This window comes from Rhinopithecus bieti, unplaced genomic scaffold, assembly GCF_001698545.2.
Source record: "Rhinopithecus bieti isolate Rb0 unplaced genomic scaffold, ASM169854v2 scaffold_28163, whole genome shotgun sequence".
NCBI classification, from domain to species: Eukaryota; Metazoa; Chordata; class Mammalia; order Primates; family Cercopithecidae; genus Rhinopithecus; species Rhinopithecus bieti.
The window spans coordinates 1,316,048-1,333,172 of NW_016813718.1; the positions used below are offsets into that span (position 1 = coordinate 1,316,048).

The 17,125-nt window shown below is 41.0% G+C and overlaps 1 protein-coding gene across 15 annotated transcripts in view; it reads right to left on the minus strand.

Annotated features, from left to right (window-relative positions):
• MTA3 (metastasis associated 1 family member 3) overlaps nucleotides 1-14,263 on the minus strand; it is a 116,752-nt gene extending 102,489 nt beyond the window's left edge. For all 15 annotated transcript variants that reach the window (XR_001880818.1, XR_001880817.1, XR_001880816.1 and 12 more), the window contains exons 1-2: nucleotides 14,144-14,263; nucleotides 1,650-1,752 (exon numbers count right to left, since the gene is read on the minus strand). Coding sequence is in view for 11 of the 15 variants with exons in the window: in XM_017848907.1 (XP_017704396.1) it covers nucleotides 1,650-1,752; nucleotides 14,144-14,156 (116 nt within the window). In the remaining 4 variants the exon portion in view is untranslated. The remainder of the gene's footprint in view (nucleotides 1-1,649; nucleotides 1,753-14,143) is intronic.
• Between the last annotated feature and the right edge of the window lie 2,862 nt (nucleotides 14,264-17,125).

Consider the following 17,125-nt stretch of genomic DNA (forward strand, 5'->3'; position numbering starts at 1 on the left):
CTTTTCCTGCCTGTGTTTTCAACATGTTTGCTATGGAAGAGATTTTTTATTTTTATTATTTTTATTTTTTGAGACAGGGTCTCACTCTGTCACCCAGGCTAGAGTACAGTAGTGTGATCATAGTTCACTGTAGCCTCAACTTCCTGGGCTCAAACAATCTTCCCACCTCAGCCTCCCAAGTAGCTGGAACTACAAGCATGCACCACCATGCCCAACTTTTTTTTTTTCTTTTTTTTTTTTTTTGGCTAATTAAAAAAAAAAATTTTGTAGTCAAGGCCTCCCTGTATTGGCCAGGCTGGTCTCAAACTCCTGGGCTCAAGTGATCCTCCTGCCTTGGCCTCCCAAAGTTTTGGGATTACAGGCATGAGGCATTGTGGTTGACCCCAAGGAAGAAATTTTATAAGTATTTTAACTAAAACACAACATTCATGTTGAAAAGTACACAATGTACAGATAGTTACTGTAAAGTGAACACATGCATGCCACCAACATACAGTTCAAGAAAGAACATGACCACAACCCAGAGACTCCTCAAGCTCCTTTCCACAGGGAACCACCACCCTGGATTATAGCACCACAGATTAGTTTTGCTCAAATAGAATCAGACAGCTGGACTTTATGTCCAGCTTCTTTCGATTAAAATTACGTTTGTGGATTCATCCATGTTGTTAGCTACAGCTGTATTCACTCATTTTCCCTGCTATGCAACATTCTGTTGTATGATGTCTCATCCCCACCTCCACTCTACTGCTGACAGACATTCTGTGTTGTTTCCAGTTTGGGGTTACTATGAATAGCGCCATAAATCCATTTGTATACATGATCTTTTGGTGCAAAGGTGTATGCATTTCTGCTGCATAGATATTTAGGAGTGAAGGCCGGGCGCGGTGGCTCAAGCCTGTAATCCCAGCACTTTGGGAGGCTGAGATGGGCGGATCACGAGGTCAGGAGATCGAGACCATCCTAGCTAACACGGTGAAACCCTGTCTCTACTAAAACTACAAAAAACTAGCCGGGCGAGGTGGCAGGCGCCTGTAGTCCCAGCTACTTGGGAGGCTGAGGCAGGAAAATGGCGTAAACCCGGGAGGCGGAGCTTGCAGTGAGCTGAGATCCGGCCACTGCACTCCAGCCTGGGCAACAGAGCGAGACTCCATCTCCAAAGAAAAAAAAGAAAAAAAAAAAGAAAAGGGAAGGAAGGAAGCAAGCCAGCCAGGCAGCCAGGCTGAAAGCTCTCAAGGGAAAGCGCTATGCTTAGCAACAGACCCTACTCACACATGGATGCAGTGAGTGAATTACAGGTGCACATTCTTATTGATACCTGAATAATCCATGTCCAGAGTAAAGCCATGTCAAGTAAAAAGGATGACTCTTTTCATTAAGGATATGGGACTTCAGGTATTTTCTTCAGGTATAAAGAATTTCTTTATACTTTTCTGTTTTCTTAATCAGTAAAAATTAATACAACTATTTTCACTTAAAACAGAAACTAATAAATTTAGGAAGCAGTATAATTAAGCTTTCTTACATAACTAAAAAATAATACAATCAGTGGGGGGAAAGCAGAATACAAAGAAATAAAAATACATATACCTATAAATTCTTTTATATAAAGAAATTTCTTGACTCGATAATGTCATACTCGTACTCACCGTGCTACAACTAAAAACTGGTCAATCTGTCGATCCGTAAGTGGGCTATTTGGATCCCAAACTTTAACTTCCAATTTTGACTGTTCCCTCTCATCTGATTCTCCTGTCCAAAAATAAATAAAATGGAGTCTTGTTACTGACAAGGTGCACTTTCTCATACTACTGATGACAACGATCACCATAGCATTAGAAATGTTTACATGTAAGGTAAGTCCCAGTAGTTTTGGCACATTCTTTCAGACACAGATGCACAACACCTCATTAAAGTGAACACTGATGATAATATCACCAAACTAACCGAATGGTATCTTCATTTAGTCCTTAACGTCTGTTTCTGGAGTACCTGTATGTGAGAGGTAGTAAGCACCATGCTAAGAGACATAAAGATGAAAAAGCAACAGGCTGGGTGCGGTGGCTCGCACCTGTAATCTCGGCTCTTTGGGAGGCCGAGGCGGCCAGATCACTTGAGGCCAGAAGTTTGAAACAAGCCTGGTCAACATGGAGAAATCCTGTATCTACTAAAAATACAAAAACTAGCTGGGAGTGGTAGCAGGTGCCTGTAATCCCAGCTACTCTGGAGGTTGAGGCACGAGAATAGCTTGAACCCAGAAGGTAGAGGTTGCAGTGAGCTGAGATTGTGCCACTGTACTCCAGCCTGGGCAACAGAGTAAGACTCTGTCTCAAAAAAAAAAAAAAGGAAAAAAGAAAGAAAGCAAGAATCACTTCCACAAGATGCTTAAACTATGCATAAATACCTATGATATAAACCAAATAAATAGCATAAGAGACACATATTAATAGTTATAGCATAAGAATCTGAAGAATAGAGAAATCATTTCAAGCTAGGTAAGAAACAATGTCGTGAAGGAGATGGCATTTCTCCTAAGAACTAAAGGGTATGAATGCACCAGCAGGGGAAGATTTTTAAAAAAAGAAATGAGAACATGAACAAAGTCATGGGGCATTAAAATGTCACAGAAAAGTAGCTCATAACGTCTGGAGTACTTTATGGAATGAGAGAAGATAGCTAAGAGAAGTGGGTTATGAACACATTACTGGAGATCCTACATAGATGTTTTTTGAAGAGATTTTATATTAGAAGCCCTTGATTTTTCTGGTAAGGGAGTGATAAGAGCAGAACCAAACTTCAACTTTCAAAGCATAATTTCCTCTGCAGAGATACCTGATAAAGACAGAGAGACATATCAGCCTCCTTTAAGAGTTCCCTCACAAGTAGTGAGGGGTTTTGGTTATGAGACTGGTAATAGAGCACAAAGAGAGGAGATTTGGGAATGTCAGTGACAGACTGGATGTAGAGTGTAGATTTCAAGTTTTGTGAGCTGTACTCATAGCATTGGCATTAGCAGAAAGAAGGAGGCTGGGCATGGTGTCTCACACCTATAATCCCAGCACTTTGGGAAGCTGGGGAGGGAGGATTACTTGAGCCCAAAAGTTCAAGACCAACCTTGGCAACACAGTGAGACCCCATCTCTACAAAAAATAAATAAAATTAGCCACGCGTCGTGGCACACGCCTGTAGTCCTAGCTACTCAAGAAGCTGAGGTGGAAAGGCTGCTTCAGCCCAGGAGGTCAAAGCTGTAGTAAGCCATAATCACACCACTGCATTCCAGCCTGGGTGTCTCAAAACAAAACAAAACAAAACAAAAAAAGATACACAAACAGGAGGTTAGCACCAAGAGAAGACTGACAATAATGCCGAATGCTTTGCTTTAGAATGTCTCACAGATAACTATTGAACAAGAGTCAATGTTAGGACAAATGATTGTAATGAAAAGTAGACTTGGGAGCCGATGGAATTTTTATTTATAGCTATGGATTCTTACTAGAATAAGAGCACTTTAATGATAGCGACTGCTTTTGGCTTTGTTTTGCTTTTTATCACTGCATCTATAACATTAGGGCTTGTAGCGGCTAACATAATAACTCTGAAGCCGAACATTCCCCAGTGACTGACAAACCCAGGCTATGGGCTACCTAGTATAGGAGCAAGCAGTTATCAATGCAAAGGACAGGACAGAAGCAGGCGTTCCATCTGCAGCCTCTTAAGTCAGGCCACTGCTGTTAGGTTGAAGACCTGCCCATTTGTCTCTGGTTAAAAGGCAGGTAACCAGAGAGCCAACTGCCAACCCCAATATAAAATGACATAAACAGAGCAGAGCAGAGCTAGTACTAGGTCAAAAACATCTAAGGTTTGAAAGGACTTCATTCTTTGTTTTGTTTACAATTCTTAGCATGCTAAGACAAGACACTCAACATTAGGTTCATTTTCAAAGACCAGTTAAAAATCAAAAAGTTGCAAGCCACATGAAACTTGAGAATGGAGAATGACACAATTAACCTGCCCATGTCTTTTTAAAAATAATTTAAATAAGGATAAATAGTAGTGGTAAAACATTTGAAATCTACATCTTAAATAATGTTGCTATTCAGTTTTAAGCCCCTTCTGTTGTATACTCCCGAACGTAAGACTAAAATTGATGTTTATTTTTCAAATTCAAGTCAGTCAAATTGATAAATTTTAATTCCACCCATACAGTCTGCAGCATACAGCAAAAGACTTAGAATAATTCTAAATAAATTCACTGTAAACAATAAAACTCTCTTGAAAGCATTTATACTAACACCAAAACATAGAACCATGGGCTGAGAAGAAAATAGCAAGAAGAACAAAAAATAAATACAGAAATTCTCTATATCAAACAATCATTTCAAACTAAGAGGAGATTCCCATTTTGAATAGACCAAATAATTACATTCATATCAGTTTGATCACTTCTTCACATGGAAAAAACTTTTTAAAAGCTCTTGAATGAACTTATTTAGAATTTCATAATTAAAATTTTTTCAGCTACGCTAGCAGCAACCTTTGGAATGGCCCTGGTTACAATGGAATGAGCCAAAAACTGAACCAAGATTAATTTCATGTTAATGTTCATTCCAGTCTTTATAATAATCGCCCCTGGCCGGGCGCGGTGGCTCAAGCCTGTAATCCCAGCACTTTGGGAGGCCGAGACGGGCGGATCACGAGGTCAGGAGATCGAGACCATCCTGGCTAACACGGTGAAACCCCGTCTCTACTAAAAAATACAAAAAACTAGCCGGGCGAGGTGGCGGGCGCCTGTAGTCCCAGCTACTCGGGAGGCTGAGGCAGGAGAATGATGTCAACCCGGGAGGCAGAGCTTGCAGTGAGCTGAGATCCGGCCACTGCACTCCAGCCTGGGCGACAGAGCGAGACTCCGTCTCAAAAAAAAAAAAATAATCGCCCCTTTCTCCTCCACGTATGATAATCTGGGCAATTCCAATCTGCTCACGTGTCATATCATCAAAAAACACAGACCATGACGATCTCCCCTAACCTCCAAATTCCTACAACTGTATTTCCCAACTAAATGTGTGATTGTATACAGCTTCCTATTTTTGCTTCATTTAATTTTGAAGAAATGTAGACCCAGCAACTATTTTAAATGTTAGCCCTAACCTTCCAGTTATATTTTTAAATCTCTAGAAAATACTGACAAAGTACTTCTTAAGAATTTTGAGGCCGGGCGCGGTGGCTCACACCTGTAATCCCAGCACTTTGGGAGGCCGAGGTGGGCGGATCACAAGGTCAGGAGATCGAGACCATCCTGGCTAACACGGTGAAACCCCGTCTCTACTACAAAATACAAAAAACTAGCCGGGCGAGGTGGCGGGTGCCTGTAGTCCCAGCTACTCCGGAGGCTAAGGCAGGAGAATGGCAAAACCCAGGAGGCGGAGCTTGCAGTGAGCAGAGATCGCGCCACTGCACTCCAGCCTGTGCCACAGAGCAAGACTCTGTCTCAAAAAAAAGAATTTTGAGCACAGAGTGCTGTTCAAATACTCTGAAGAACTAAGGATTCCGAAAGGTCCTTTCCTAGGCAATTTGAAACATTCTTTGTTCCAAATACAATACGTTTTCTTTGCACCAGCCATCAGAGTACTATGCTTTTTATATGTAATTCAGAAACACTCAAGGATGTCTTTTATCACCATTTTTGCTCAGTCTTGTTCTGAAAGTTCTGGGCAACATATTAAGTTATGAATCAAAAGAATAATAAGTTACTATAACTTTTAAAATTACAACTTTTAAAATCATATTGACAATAAATTATATTGTCAAAACATTCATTTTGACAATAAAAATATAAAACACTGGGAAATAAAATTGGAGATTTTATATAAAGAAATTTCAAAATTTTCAAAAGAAGATGAGATGATTGAGTAAATAAAAAAGCAAGGCTAGGGTGCAGTGGCTCACATCTGTAATCCCAGCACTTTGGGAGGCCAAGGTAGGAGGATCATTTGAGGCCAGGAGTTTAAGAGCAGACTGGTCAATATAGGGAGTCCCAGTTTCTACTTCTAAAATAAAAATCAAGAAGTGAGGTGAAAACAGAATATTTCAACTCAAAATATACTTCTTCGGCATATTTCTAGATGGCTATTCTGAGATCAATAAACACAACAAGAGCAGCCAGCCCTGAAAGGCTGTCTTTTATCGGGGGGGAGATCTGCATACGTAGAGGAAATACATTAGTGAAGTAAACCGCAAATGCAAACAGGATTTCTCTGAGGCCCCTTTAAATGAATCTAAGACAGACTAACTTACAGGAAAAAGACACCAAAGGTCTGACAAAGACACTTCGCCCCAAGCTACACCTTTCTGAGGGCAGCTTGGAGATTACCTCGGAGGTTCATCCACATAACAAGACAGCCTTTGCTAGCCCTGCTCTCCCGTAACCTGTGTCACTACCTCCCCTCACTCTATTCTTTTTTTTTTTCTTTCTTTTTTTTCTTGTTGCCCACACTGGAGTGCAATGCCGCGATCTCGGCTCACTGCAACCTCCACCTCCCGGGTTCAAGCCATTCTCCTGCCTCAGTCTCCCGAAGTAGCTGGGATTACAGGTGCCCACCACCACGACCAGCTAAATTTTTTGTATTTTTAGTTGAGACGGGGTTTCACCATGTTGGCCAGGCTGGTCTTGAACTCCTGACCTCAGGTGATCCACCTGCCTTGACCTCCCAAAGTGCTGGGATTACAGAAGTGAGCCACTGCACCCCGGCCTTTTTTTTTTTTTTTTTTTTTGAGACAAGGTCTCGCTCTGTCACCCAGGCTGGAGTGCAGTGGCGCACAATCACAGCTCACTGCAGCCTCCACTCCCTGGGCTTATGGGATTCTCCAGCCTCAGCCTTCTGAAGTAGCTGGGACTACAGGCGCGCACCACCACGCCCAGCTAATTTTTTGTACTTTTAGTAGAGATGGGGTTTCACCATGTTGGTCAGGCTAGTCTCAAATTCCTGACCTCAAGTGATCCGCCAGCTTCAGCCTTCCAATTCCAAAGTGCTGGGATTACAAGCTATTCTTTTGGTAACCTCAGGATGGTGGTATTAAAAACTTACATCATCTGGCTCTTCTTTGAGTCTCATAGTGTTTATATTTAAATGTTATGATAGAAGAGTCAAAAAGTTAAAAAAAAAAATAAAGTTGCAGTAAGCTAAAGTTAATTTATTACTGAAGATAATTTTTAAATAAAATTAGTATAGCCTAAGTGTAGATTGTTTATAAAGTCTACAGTAATGTCCTAGTCCTTCACATCCACGTACCACTCACTCACTGACTTACCCAAAGCCATTTCCACTGCTGCAAGCTCCATTCACGGGAAGTACCCTACACAGTGGGTGCACCACTTATTACCTTTTTACTGTATTTTTACAATGCCTTTTCTATACTTAGCTATATTTAGACACATAATACTTACTATTGTGTAATAATTCCCTACAGTATTCAGTACAGTAACATGCTGTACAGGTTTGTAGCCTGGGAGTAATAGGCTACACCATATAGCCTGGGTGTTTAGTAAGCTGTACAAATCTAGGTTTGTGGAAGTGCACTCTATGATGTTGGCACAGCAATGAAATTGCCTAATGACACATTTATCAGAATGTATTGCTGTCATTAGGTGATGCATGGCCATAGAATAATTTAGTTTTGGAAGTAGATATAAAATGTTTTGAATATCTACAAATGAAATAGTTCTAAAATAAGGGAAAGGATTAACTCATCTGGATAAGATTATAATATATGGCAACAGTAATCAAAATAATACATTATGTACTACCATAAAAACAAACACAATCAAATGTACAGAAATAGACCAGACCATATAATCATTTATATTTGAAAATTTACGTAGTATTGGCCGGGCGCAGTGGCTCAAGCCTGTAATCCCAGCACTTTGGGAGGCCAAGACGGGCAGATCACAAGGTCAGGAGATCGAGACCATCCTGGCTAACACGGTGAAACCCCGTCTCTACTACAAAATACAAAAAACTAGCCGGGCGAGGTGGCGGGCGCCTGTAGTCCCAGCTACTCCGGAGGCTGAGGCAGGAGAATGGCGTAAACCCGGGAGGTGGAGCTTGCAGTGAGCTGAGATCCCGCCACTGCACTCTAGCCTGGGTGACAGAGTGAGACTCCGTCTCAAAAAAAAAAAAAAATTACGTAGTATTATAATTATGTAAATATTAACTAACATTTATTGAATGGTTACTATGTCCCTATAAATTTTTCATACCTGGCCTCTCCCCACTAGGTGCCCCTTCCTACCTCCATCCCCTCTACCAGACTTGACAACTAAAATGTCTACATATTGTCTAATTCTCCTGAGGACAAAATTGCCCTATGCTGAAAATTGCTGTTTTATATGATGGCAATCAACACCTGCTTAAACAATTCTTACAGGTCAGTATTTCTAAGTTGACGACTATCCACTACATTGTTAAGACGTTCATATTCTGCAAAACTACCAATTGAAGGTAATAGTGTTTATGAAAAAATAGGATAAAACTCTCAAAACCTAAGAAAGCTAGTAACCAGAGCATTCCAAAAAAACTAACAATCATAATAAAACAATTAAATCTCTATTGCCATTTGCACCAAGCATAAAGGTCCACTGATCTTTTATCTCCTTAAACCCTGGATTCATGCTTCTTCCACTGAGCTGTAGGTCCATTTTATAGCTTCAAATAAATTAAAATCGAATCTAGAATGCAATTTTTCCCCCAAACACTGGAGGAAATATCTTTAGTCTCTTTATCTGTAACTCAAAGCTTCCCCATATAGTTTTAACATAGTGGAAAGTGCCTCAGATTTTCAGGCCACAAAAATCAGCCACTGCTTAAATCAAAGGAAGGCACTTTTGTAAAAACTTCCACTTGCTCTTTCTTAAACTCTCCTTATCTGTGAGAATACTTGTTTCCCTTATTGCTGGGGAAAGTCACATATGAACTGACACAATTTTTACTCTATACTAACATTTTCCTATTTGCCAACAGAATATGAGTTAATACAAGTTTTAAGTGCATACAATGTAACAAAAGATACACTAATTTAATTATTTAATACTCAAGTATGACTGGTGATAACAGGTTTTTGTTTTTTTTTTTTGGAGAGGGAGTCTCTCTCTGTCACCCATGCTGGAGTGCAGTGGCGTGATATCAGCTCACTGCAACCTCTGCCTCCTGGGTTCAAGTAATTCTCCTGCCTCAGCCTACCAAGTAGCTGAGATTACAGGCACCCGCCACCACACTCGGCTAAATTTTGTATTTTTTAGTAGAGATGGGGTTTCACCAAGGTTGGTCAAACTGGTCTCAAACTCCTGACCTCAAATGATCTGCCCGCCTCAGCCTCCCAAAGTGCTGGGATTACAGGCATGAGCCACCGCACCCGGCAGATAACAGCTATTAAATGAGTATTACTAGAGGCTGGGGGAGAGGACTGTAACAGCTGGGCATGTGCTAACTGCATGACAAGAATTACCTCATTTGCTCATCGCAACGATAGAATGTACCACCTACGCTATCATTCCCTGTTTAAAGGGAAATGGGAACTTGGAGGGGTTAATCATTTCCCCAAGGTTACTCAACTAAAACACAGTATAGTCAGGATTTACCCAAACTTGTGAACCTAGAGTCATTTTTGTTTAATAATTTAATGTTGTTATAACATACTTTAACAGTTGAAATTTAAATTTAATATGTAAAACAAATTTTTTCTTAAAACTCCAATGTTATAATACATTTAAATGACTCAAAACTTCTCATCTCTTTTATGGAAAATTTTCTAGGTGATTTATTCAAACTCAGTGAAAGATGTAAAATCTAAAAGATGTCTTTACTTACATTTGTAAACTACATACTCTTCTTTTCAGATCTCTAGAGTTTGTTAGGTGATGGGTAGCCATAAATGAATTTAAAAATCGAAAAGCCACAGAAAGATTTATTACCTAGTAAGGCAAATGCCACAACAATCTCTTAGTATCCATCAAGACATGTTCACAAAGAAAGCAAGCCTGTAACATATCCTGGCAGAGTGCTGCTGCTGCCACCTACCCAAGATATTAATTCCAGTTCTACATTCCATGCCAATGCAAATTAGAATCTGGCCACTGGTGGAAATGTACCCACTCAGGAGTACTAAAAGGGTTAGGAAGAATGGATTCCAGCAAATCTTAAACATCTGTTCTTGAATATGATATGTCCTACTATTTAACTTCCCTGCAATCAGGTACTAGCTACATATGGAAGTTTCTGTGATAGCAATGACCATTTCAAGTGTGGTTAATTACTGGTATACCTGTTGGTATCCCCACTCCTTCTCCCCCAAAAATATAGTCATTAGAAAAAAGAAGGGTGGCCAGGCGCAGAGGCTCATGCCTGTAATCCCAGCACCTTGGGAGGCTGAGGCAGGTGAATCACCTGAGGTCAGGAGTTCGAGACCAGCCTGGCCAACATGAAGAAACCCTGTCTCTGCTAAAAATACAAAAATTAGCTGGGTGTGCGGTGGCGGGAACCAGTAATCCCAGCTACTCAGGAGGCTGACGCAGGAGAATCGCTTGAACCTGAGAGGCAGAGGTTGCAGTGAGCCAAGATCACGCCACTGCACTCCAGCCTGGGCAACAAGAGCAAAACTCCATTTCAAAAAAAGAAGGGTTCTTTAAACCTTGCATCTACTCAGTTGCCTGATTACAAGTGAAAAGAAACATTCTGGATATGCTTTAATGCTTCAGGCTGAAATAAGAGTCCAAAATGGCTTCTACATTTATGATAAAAAATACGGTATTTTTCAATAAAATCTATAAATCTGTTGTTTTTGTTAGAGATGAATACTTAACAAAGAAAACTACCAAGTTATAAAATGTAAAAACAAATACCCAGAAGTAGCCTTGAAGAAAGGGAAAGGCATTCCTTGTTTCTGGTTAAAACATTCCAAGATTGCTGGCAGTGGGGGGCAAGGTGGGAGGCATGTGGGGTGGGGGGATGGCTCACACCTGTAATCCCAGCACTTTGGGTGGCCAAGGTGGACAGATGGCTTGAAGTCAGGAGTTCAAGACCAGCCTGGCCAACATGGCAAAACCCCATCTCTACTAAAAATACAAAAAAAGTCGGGCGTGGTGCCACATGCCTGTAATCCCAGCTACTCGAGAGGTTGAGGCACAAGAATCGTTTGAACCCAGGAGGCGGAAGCTGCAGTGAGCCAAGATTGTGCCACTGTACTTCAGCCTAGGCGACAGAGTGAGACTCTGTCTCAAAAAAAGTTTTTCTCTGTAGCATGTGATGCTCGATAGGATTTTACCTACAGTAGACTTCCTTCTTTTGAGTCTCGATCTGTCGCCCAGGCTGGAGTGCAGTGGCATGATCTGGCTCACTGCAACCTCCGCCTCCCGAGTTCCACGTCATTCTCCTGCCTCAGCCTCCTGAGTAGCTGGACTACAAGCGCCCACCACCACGCCCAGCTAACTTTTTGTACTTTTAGTAGAGACAGGGTTTCACCATGTTAGCCAAGATGGTCTCGATCTCCTGACCTCATGATTCGCCCACCTCCGCCTCCCAAAGTGCTGGGATTACAGGCGTGAGCCACAGCGCCCGGCCAGTAGACTTCTTTCAAAAACAGGGACAACCCTCTCAAACCCTGCCACTGCTTTGCCAACTAAGTTTATATAATATTCCAAATCCTTCATTGCCATCTCAACAGTGTTCACAGCATCTTCACCAGGAGTAGATCCCATCTCAAGAATCCACTTTCTTTGCTCATCCATAAGAATCAACTACTCACCCATCCAAGTTTTACCATGAGATTGCAGCAATTCAGTCAGTCATATCTTCAGGGCCCACTCTCACTGTAGTTTTCTTGTATATTATATCCACCATATTTGCAGTTACTTCTGCCACTGAAGTTATAAACCCTTCAAAGTTATCCACGACTGTTGGAATCAACTTCTTCTAAACTCCTATTAATGTTCATATTTTGACCTCCTCCTATCAATTACAATTGTTACTGGCATCTAGAATTGAGAATCCTTTCCAGAAGGTTTTCGATTGACTACTCAGATCCATCAGAGGAATCATTATCTATGGGAAGTATAGCCTTAGGTGATGTTATTTCTTAATAATAAAATGTGAAAGTCAAAATGTCTCCTTGATCCATAGGTTCCAGAATGGATGTTGTGTCAGCAGTCATGCAAACAATATGCACCTCCTTGTACATCCCCATCAGAGCTCTTGGATGATGAGGAGCATTATCAATGAGCAGTTTTTGAAAGGAATCCTTTTTCCTAAGCAGTAGGTCTCAACCGCGAGCTTAAAATATTCAGTAAACCATGCTGTAAACAGAGGTGATGTCATTTAGGCTTTGTTGTTCTTTTTACAGAGCACAGGTAGAGCAGATTTAGCATAATGCTTGAGGGGTCTGGGATTTTTGGAACGGTAAATGAGGACTGGCTTCAACTTACCAGCTGCATTTGTCACTAATGAGAGAGTCAGCCTGTCCCTTGAAGCTTGTAGCTATGAAAGTCCTCGATGGCATCTTCTTCCAATAGAAAGCTGTCTTGCCTACATTGAAAATCTGTTGTTTAGTGTAGCAGCCTTCGTCAGTAATCTTAGCTAGACTTGGATAACTTGCTGCAGCTTCTACATCAGTACTTGCTGCTTTACTTGCAGTTTTCTGTTATGGTGAAGAATTTTTTCCAGCTTCCTCATCTCTCAGTCTTCACAAAATTGAAGAGAGTTAGGGCCCTGCTCTGGATGAGGCTTTGGCTTAAAGGAATGTTGTTGTTGGTTTGATCTTCTATCTAGGCCACTAAGACTTTCTCCATGGTATCAGCAGTAAAGCAGTAAGGCTATTGTTTTCTTTTTTAGACAAAGTCTCACTCTGTTGCCCAAGCTGAAGTGCAGTGGTACAATCTCGGCTCACTCCAACCTCTGCCTCCCAGGTTCAAGGGATTCTCCTGCCTCAGCCTCCCGAGTAGTTGGGAATACAGGCACACACCATCACACTTGGCTAGTTTTTGTATTTTTAGTAGAGATGGTGTTTCACCATGTTGGCCAGGCTGGTCTTGAACTCCTGGTCAAGTAATCCACGTGCTGCGGCATCCCAAAGTGCTGGGATTAAAGGTGCGAGCCACTGCGCCCAGCCTGTTTTGCTTTCTTATCATTTATGTGTTCACTGGTGTAGCTTTTTTTTTTTTTTTTTTTTTTTGAGAACAGAGTCTTGCTCTGTCACAGGCCCCTGGAGTGTGGAGTAGTCACTTTTAATTTTCCTTCAAGAACTTTTCCTTTGCATTCACAACTTGACTAACAGGGGGAAGAGGACTGGCTTTTGGCCTGTCTTGGCTTCTGACATGCCTTCCTCACTAGCTTCATTTCTTGCTTTTGATTTAAAATGAGGGACACGCTACTCTTCCTTTCACTTGAAAACTTACAGGCCACTGCAGGGTTGTTAACTGGCTTAAGTTCAATATTGCTGTGACTCATAAAATAGGGAGACCCCAGGAGAGAGAAAGAGGCAGGGAAGAGACAGTTGGTGGAGCACTCAGAATACACAGCATTTATCAATTCAGTTTGTCCTCTCATATGGATACAGTTCATGGCCCCAAAACAATTACAACCGTTACATCAAAGATCACTGATCATAGATCACCGTAACAGATAATAATGAAAAGGTTTGAAATGTTGCAAGAATTACCAAAATTTGACACAGAGACACTGTCCTGTTGGAAAAATGGCACCAAAGGACTTGCTCAACAGGGTTGCCACAAACCTTCAATTTTTTAAAAAGCTAGATATATATGAACCATAGCAAAAACAAAGTACATTAAAATGAGCTAATTTTGTACTTCTAAAATTGGAAGTGCTGGCCAGGCCACACCTATAATAGCATCCCTTTTGAGAGGCCGAGGTGGGAGGATTGTTTGAGGCCAGGAGATCAAGACCAGCCTGGGCAACATAGAAAGGCCTCATCTCTATTTATTTATTCATTATTTTTTACAAAGAACAGCAAAATTGCAAGTGCTTATAACTTTTAGACTTTGCCCTGAACATTGCTTCTTCCACATGAGGACATGTATATTTGAGTTTCAAGATACATTTGTTTCACAGAACTGCAAACATGCAGAAAAACATACCTTCTAACAGCATTTCTGGAATGTCTGCCTGATATCTAGGTCCCACTCTGATTTCACCTTTGTCAGCTAATAGCGTTTTCAATGAGGGGTCATAGACCAATGAGTAGAAGAAGGTATCCTGAAAAATGTGACAAAATATGTAGGTATACTTAATTCCTTCTACTTTTTATAAAGCATTAAAATCAATGTCACTATAATGAACACATAAACCCCAGAGAGTATATAAAATTTCATTTTGGTGAATAAACTCATAAATCTTTAAGGAGAGCATGGTGTTACTGTCATCATGTAAAACAGTACAAAATTAAATCGAGCCAAAAGAAACAGCTTGAAACAAAGTAGATTATAAAGTTCTATTATTTGTTTTAGTCTAAAAGAAAACCATTCGCTCTCTAGAGTACAGTTTCAAAAGCTAGCAAAATTAAACCATAACTCCAAGGTAAGACACCTAAAGTCAAATCATCTTATAAACTTCTGAAGTCCACACCAAACAGAAGGGAAGACTTCACAGATACCAGGTACTCTTTTGTAATGTCCATCCCAATTTTTAGTCAAAAGATTAAAAGGTATAGATATCTCACATCAAACTATACGTGAGTTGAACTTGTGGGTGGTTTACTGTTATAATAATATCACTTTGTAACTATTTAATTAAACATGTATTAACTATAATTCTGCAGTTCTTTAAGTACTGAGGCATGCATATGTATTTATAGACAGATATATAAACATAGCTATATACACGCTCACCGGCAGCATACACACCAAAATTTCCGGTCCTCCCTTACAAAGCTCATATGTCCTTGTTTCTGAGCCTAATGGGCAAAATGACCTGGCACCAGTCCTTTGTTGAATTCCATATAACCACTAGAGATTATCTGAACCAGCAAAGTCCCGTCTTCTGCTTCCCACTATGATCCCAAAGATCATCTGCTGCCCAATTCTCTGTATCATATCCTGGAAGGACCTGTCCCTACTATCAGAAATTTACCAAGCCCCAGCCAAGGAAACTGCAAATAAAAGATAATCTGTCAGACAGTAAAAGTCTCTCCTGTGGGACCTCTTACATACTGTGATAAGGGGAAAGGGGAAAAAACAGTTATTCCATCCACTGAGAAATTCTGTGCTGTATTTTATTCATTGCTCACTGTCAGGAAAAAAGATTTAAACAAAAAAACTGTTTAGAAAAAAAGGGGGGGGGGATACCAATACGTGACAATTTATGCATATTGTTAAGGTGTTATCTAAGGAAAAGAAAAAATCTGCAGGAATAGATAAAACAACCAGCTTAGGCCAGGCGTGGTGGCTCATGCCTATAATTCCAGCACTTTGGCAGGCTGAGGCGGGCAGATCACCTAAGGTCAGGAGTTTGAGACTAGCCTGGCCAACGTGGTGAAACCCTGTCTCTACTAAAAATAGAAAAATTAGCTGGGCATGGTGGCAGGCACCTGTAATCCCAGCTACTTAGGAGGCAGAGGCAGGAGAATCGCTTGAACACAGGAGGCGGAGGTTGCAGAGAGCTGAGATTGCACCAATGCACTCCAGCCTGGGGGAGAAGAGTGAGACTTCGTCTCAAAAAACAACAACAACAACAACAACAAAAAAAACTTAACAAAGCTACAGGGGATGATCACTATGTAATCAGAAGTGTTTGATTTTTTGTTTTGCTTTAAAGACATGAGTAATAAATATTACTCAGTAACTGAAGTTATTGCCATTGGCTCACCATCAGATTTTTTTTTTCTATTTTTTTAATAGAGATGAGCACTCACTATGTTGCCCAGGCTGGTCTCAAACTCCTGGGCTCAAGCAATCCTCCTGCCTCAGCCTCCCAAAGTGCTGGGATCACAGACATGAGCCCCCACACGCAGCCACCATCAGATTTAAAAGCAGAGATACGCCGGGCGTGGTGGCTCACGCCTGTAAACCCAGCACTTTAGGAGGCTGAGGTGGGCAGATGACCTGAGGTTGGGAGTTCAAGATCACCCTGACCAACATGGAGAAACCCCATCTCTACTAAAAATACAAAATTAGCCAGGTTTGGTGGCACATGCCTGTAATCCCAGCTACTCGGGAGGCTCAGGCAGGAGAACGGCTTGAACCTGGGAGGCGGAGGTTGTGGTGAGCCAGAGATCACGCCATTGCACTCCGGCCTGGGCAACAAGAGCAAAACTCCCTCTCAAAAATAAATAAATAAATAAATAAAAGCATAGATACTTCAGGTCACTTGTTATCTGTAAAACCTATTAGCATGCTACTCCAATTAAAAACAAGAGCTTGCCATACTCTACAATATAATAAGATGAAATGACTATTTGGGTCATATAAGTTGCTTAAAATCCTTAGATTTGTATGTCCTGATATGGGAAAATATTCAAAATATGTTTGGTTTATAATAGAAGTTGTAAAAAAAAAAAGAAGAAACGGTTCCAGACAGTCCAATTTCAGGAACACAGAGTTAAAAGTAAAGGATGATAATTACAAAGTTATTCTTTGGGTTACCGTCTTCAACTATGCCAATCTCAATATTTTATTTTTAAGTGTTTATATATTTAGGGGGTAAAAGTACAGAGTTCTTATATGCATACATTGTGTCATGGTAAAGTCTGGGCTTTTACTGTACCCATCAATAGTGAACATTGTACCCAATAGGTAATTTTTCAATCCTCACCCTTCTCCAATGTCTATTTTTTACTTTTTTTAGACAAGGTCTCACTCTGTCACCCAGACTGGAGGTGCAGTAGCGCGATCTCAGCTCACCGCAACTTCCACATCCCAGGCTCAAGCAATTCTCTTGCCTCAGCCTTGTGAGTAGCTGGGATTACAGGAATGCGCCACTACCTCCTGACTAATTTTTGTATGTTTAGTAGAGACGGGGTTTTGCTGTGTTGGCCAGCCTGGTCTTGAACTCCTGACCTCAAATGATCCACCCGCCTCAGCCTCCCAAAGTGCTGGGATTCCAGGCATGTGCCACCACGCTCA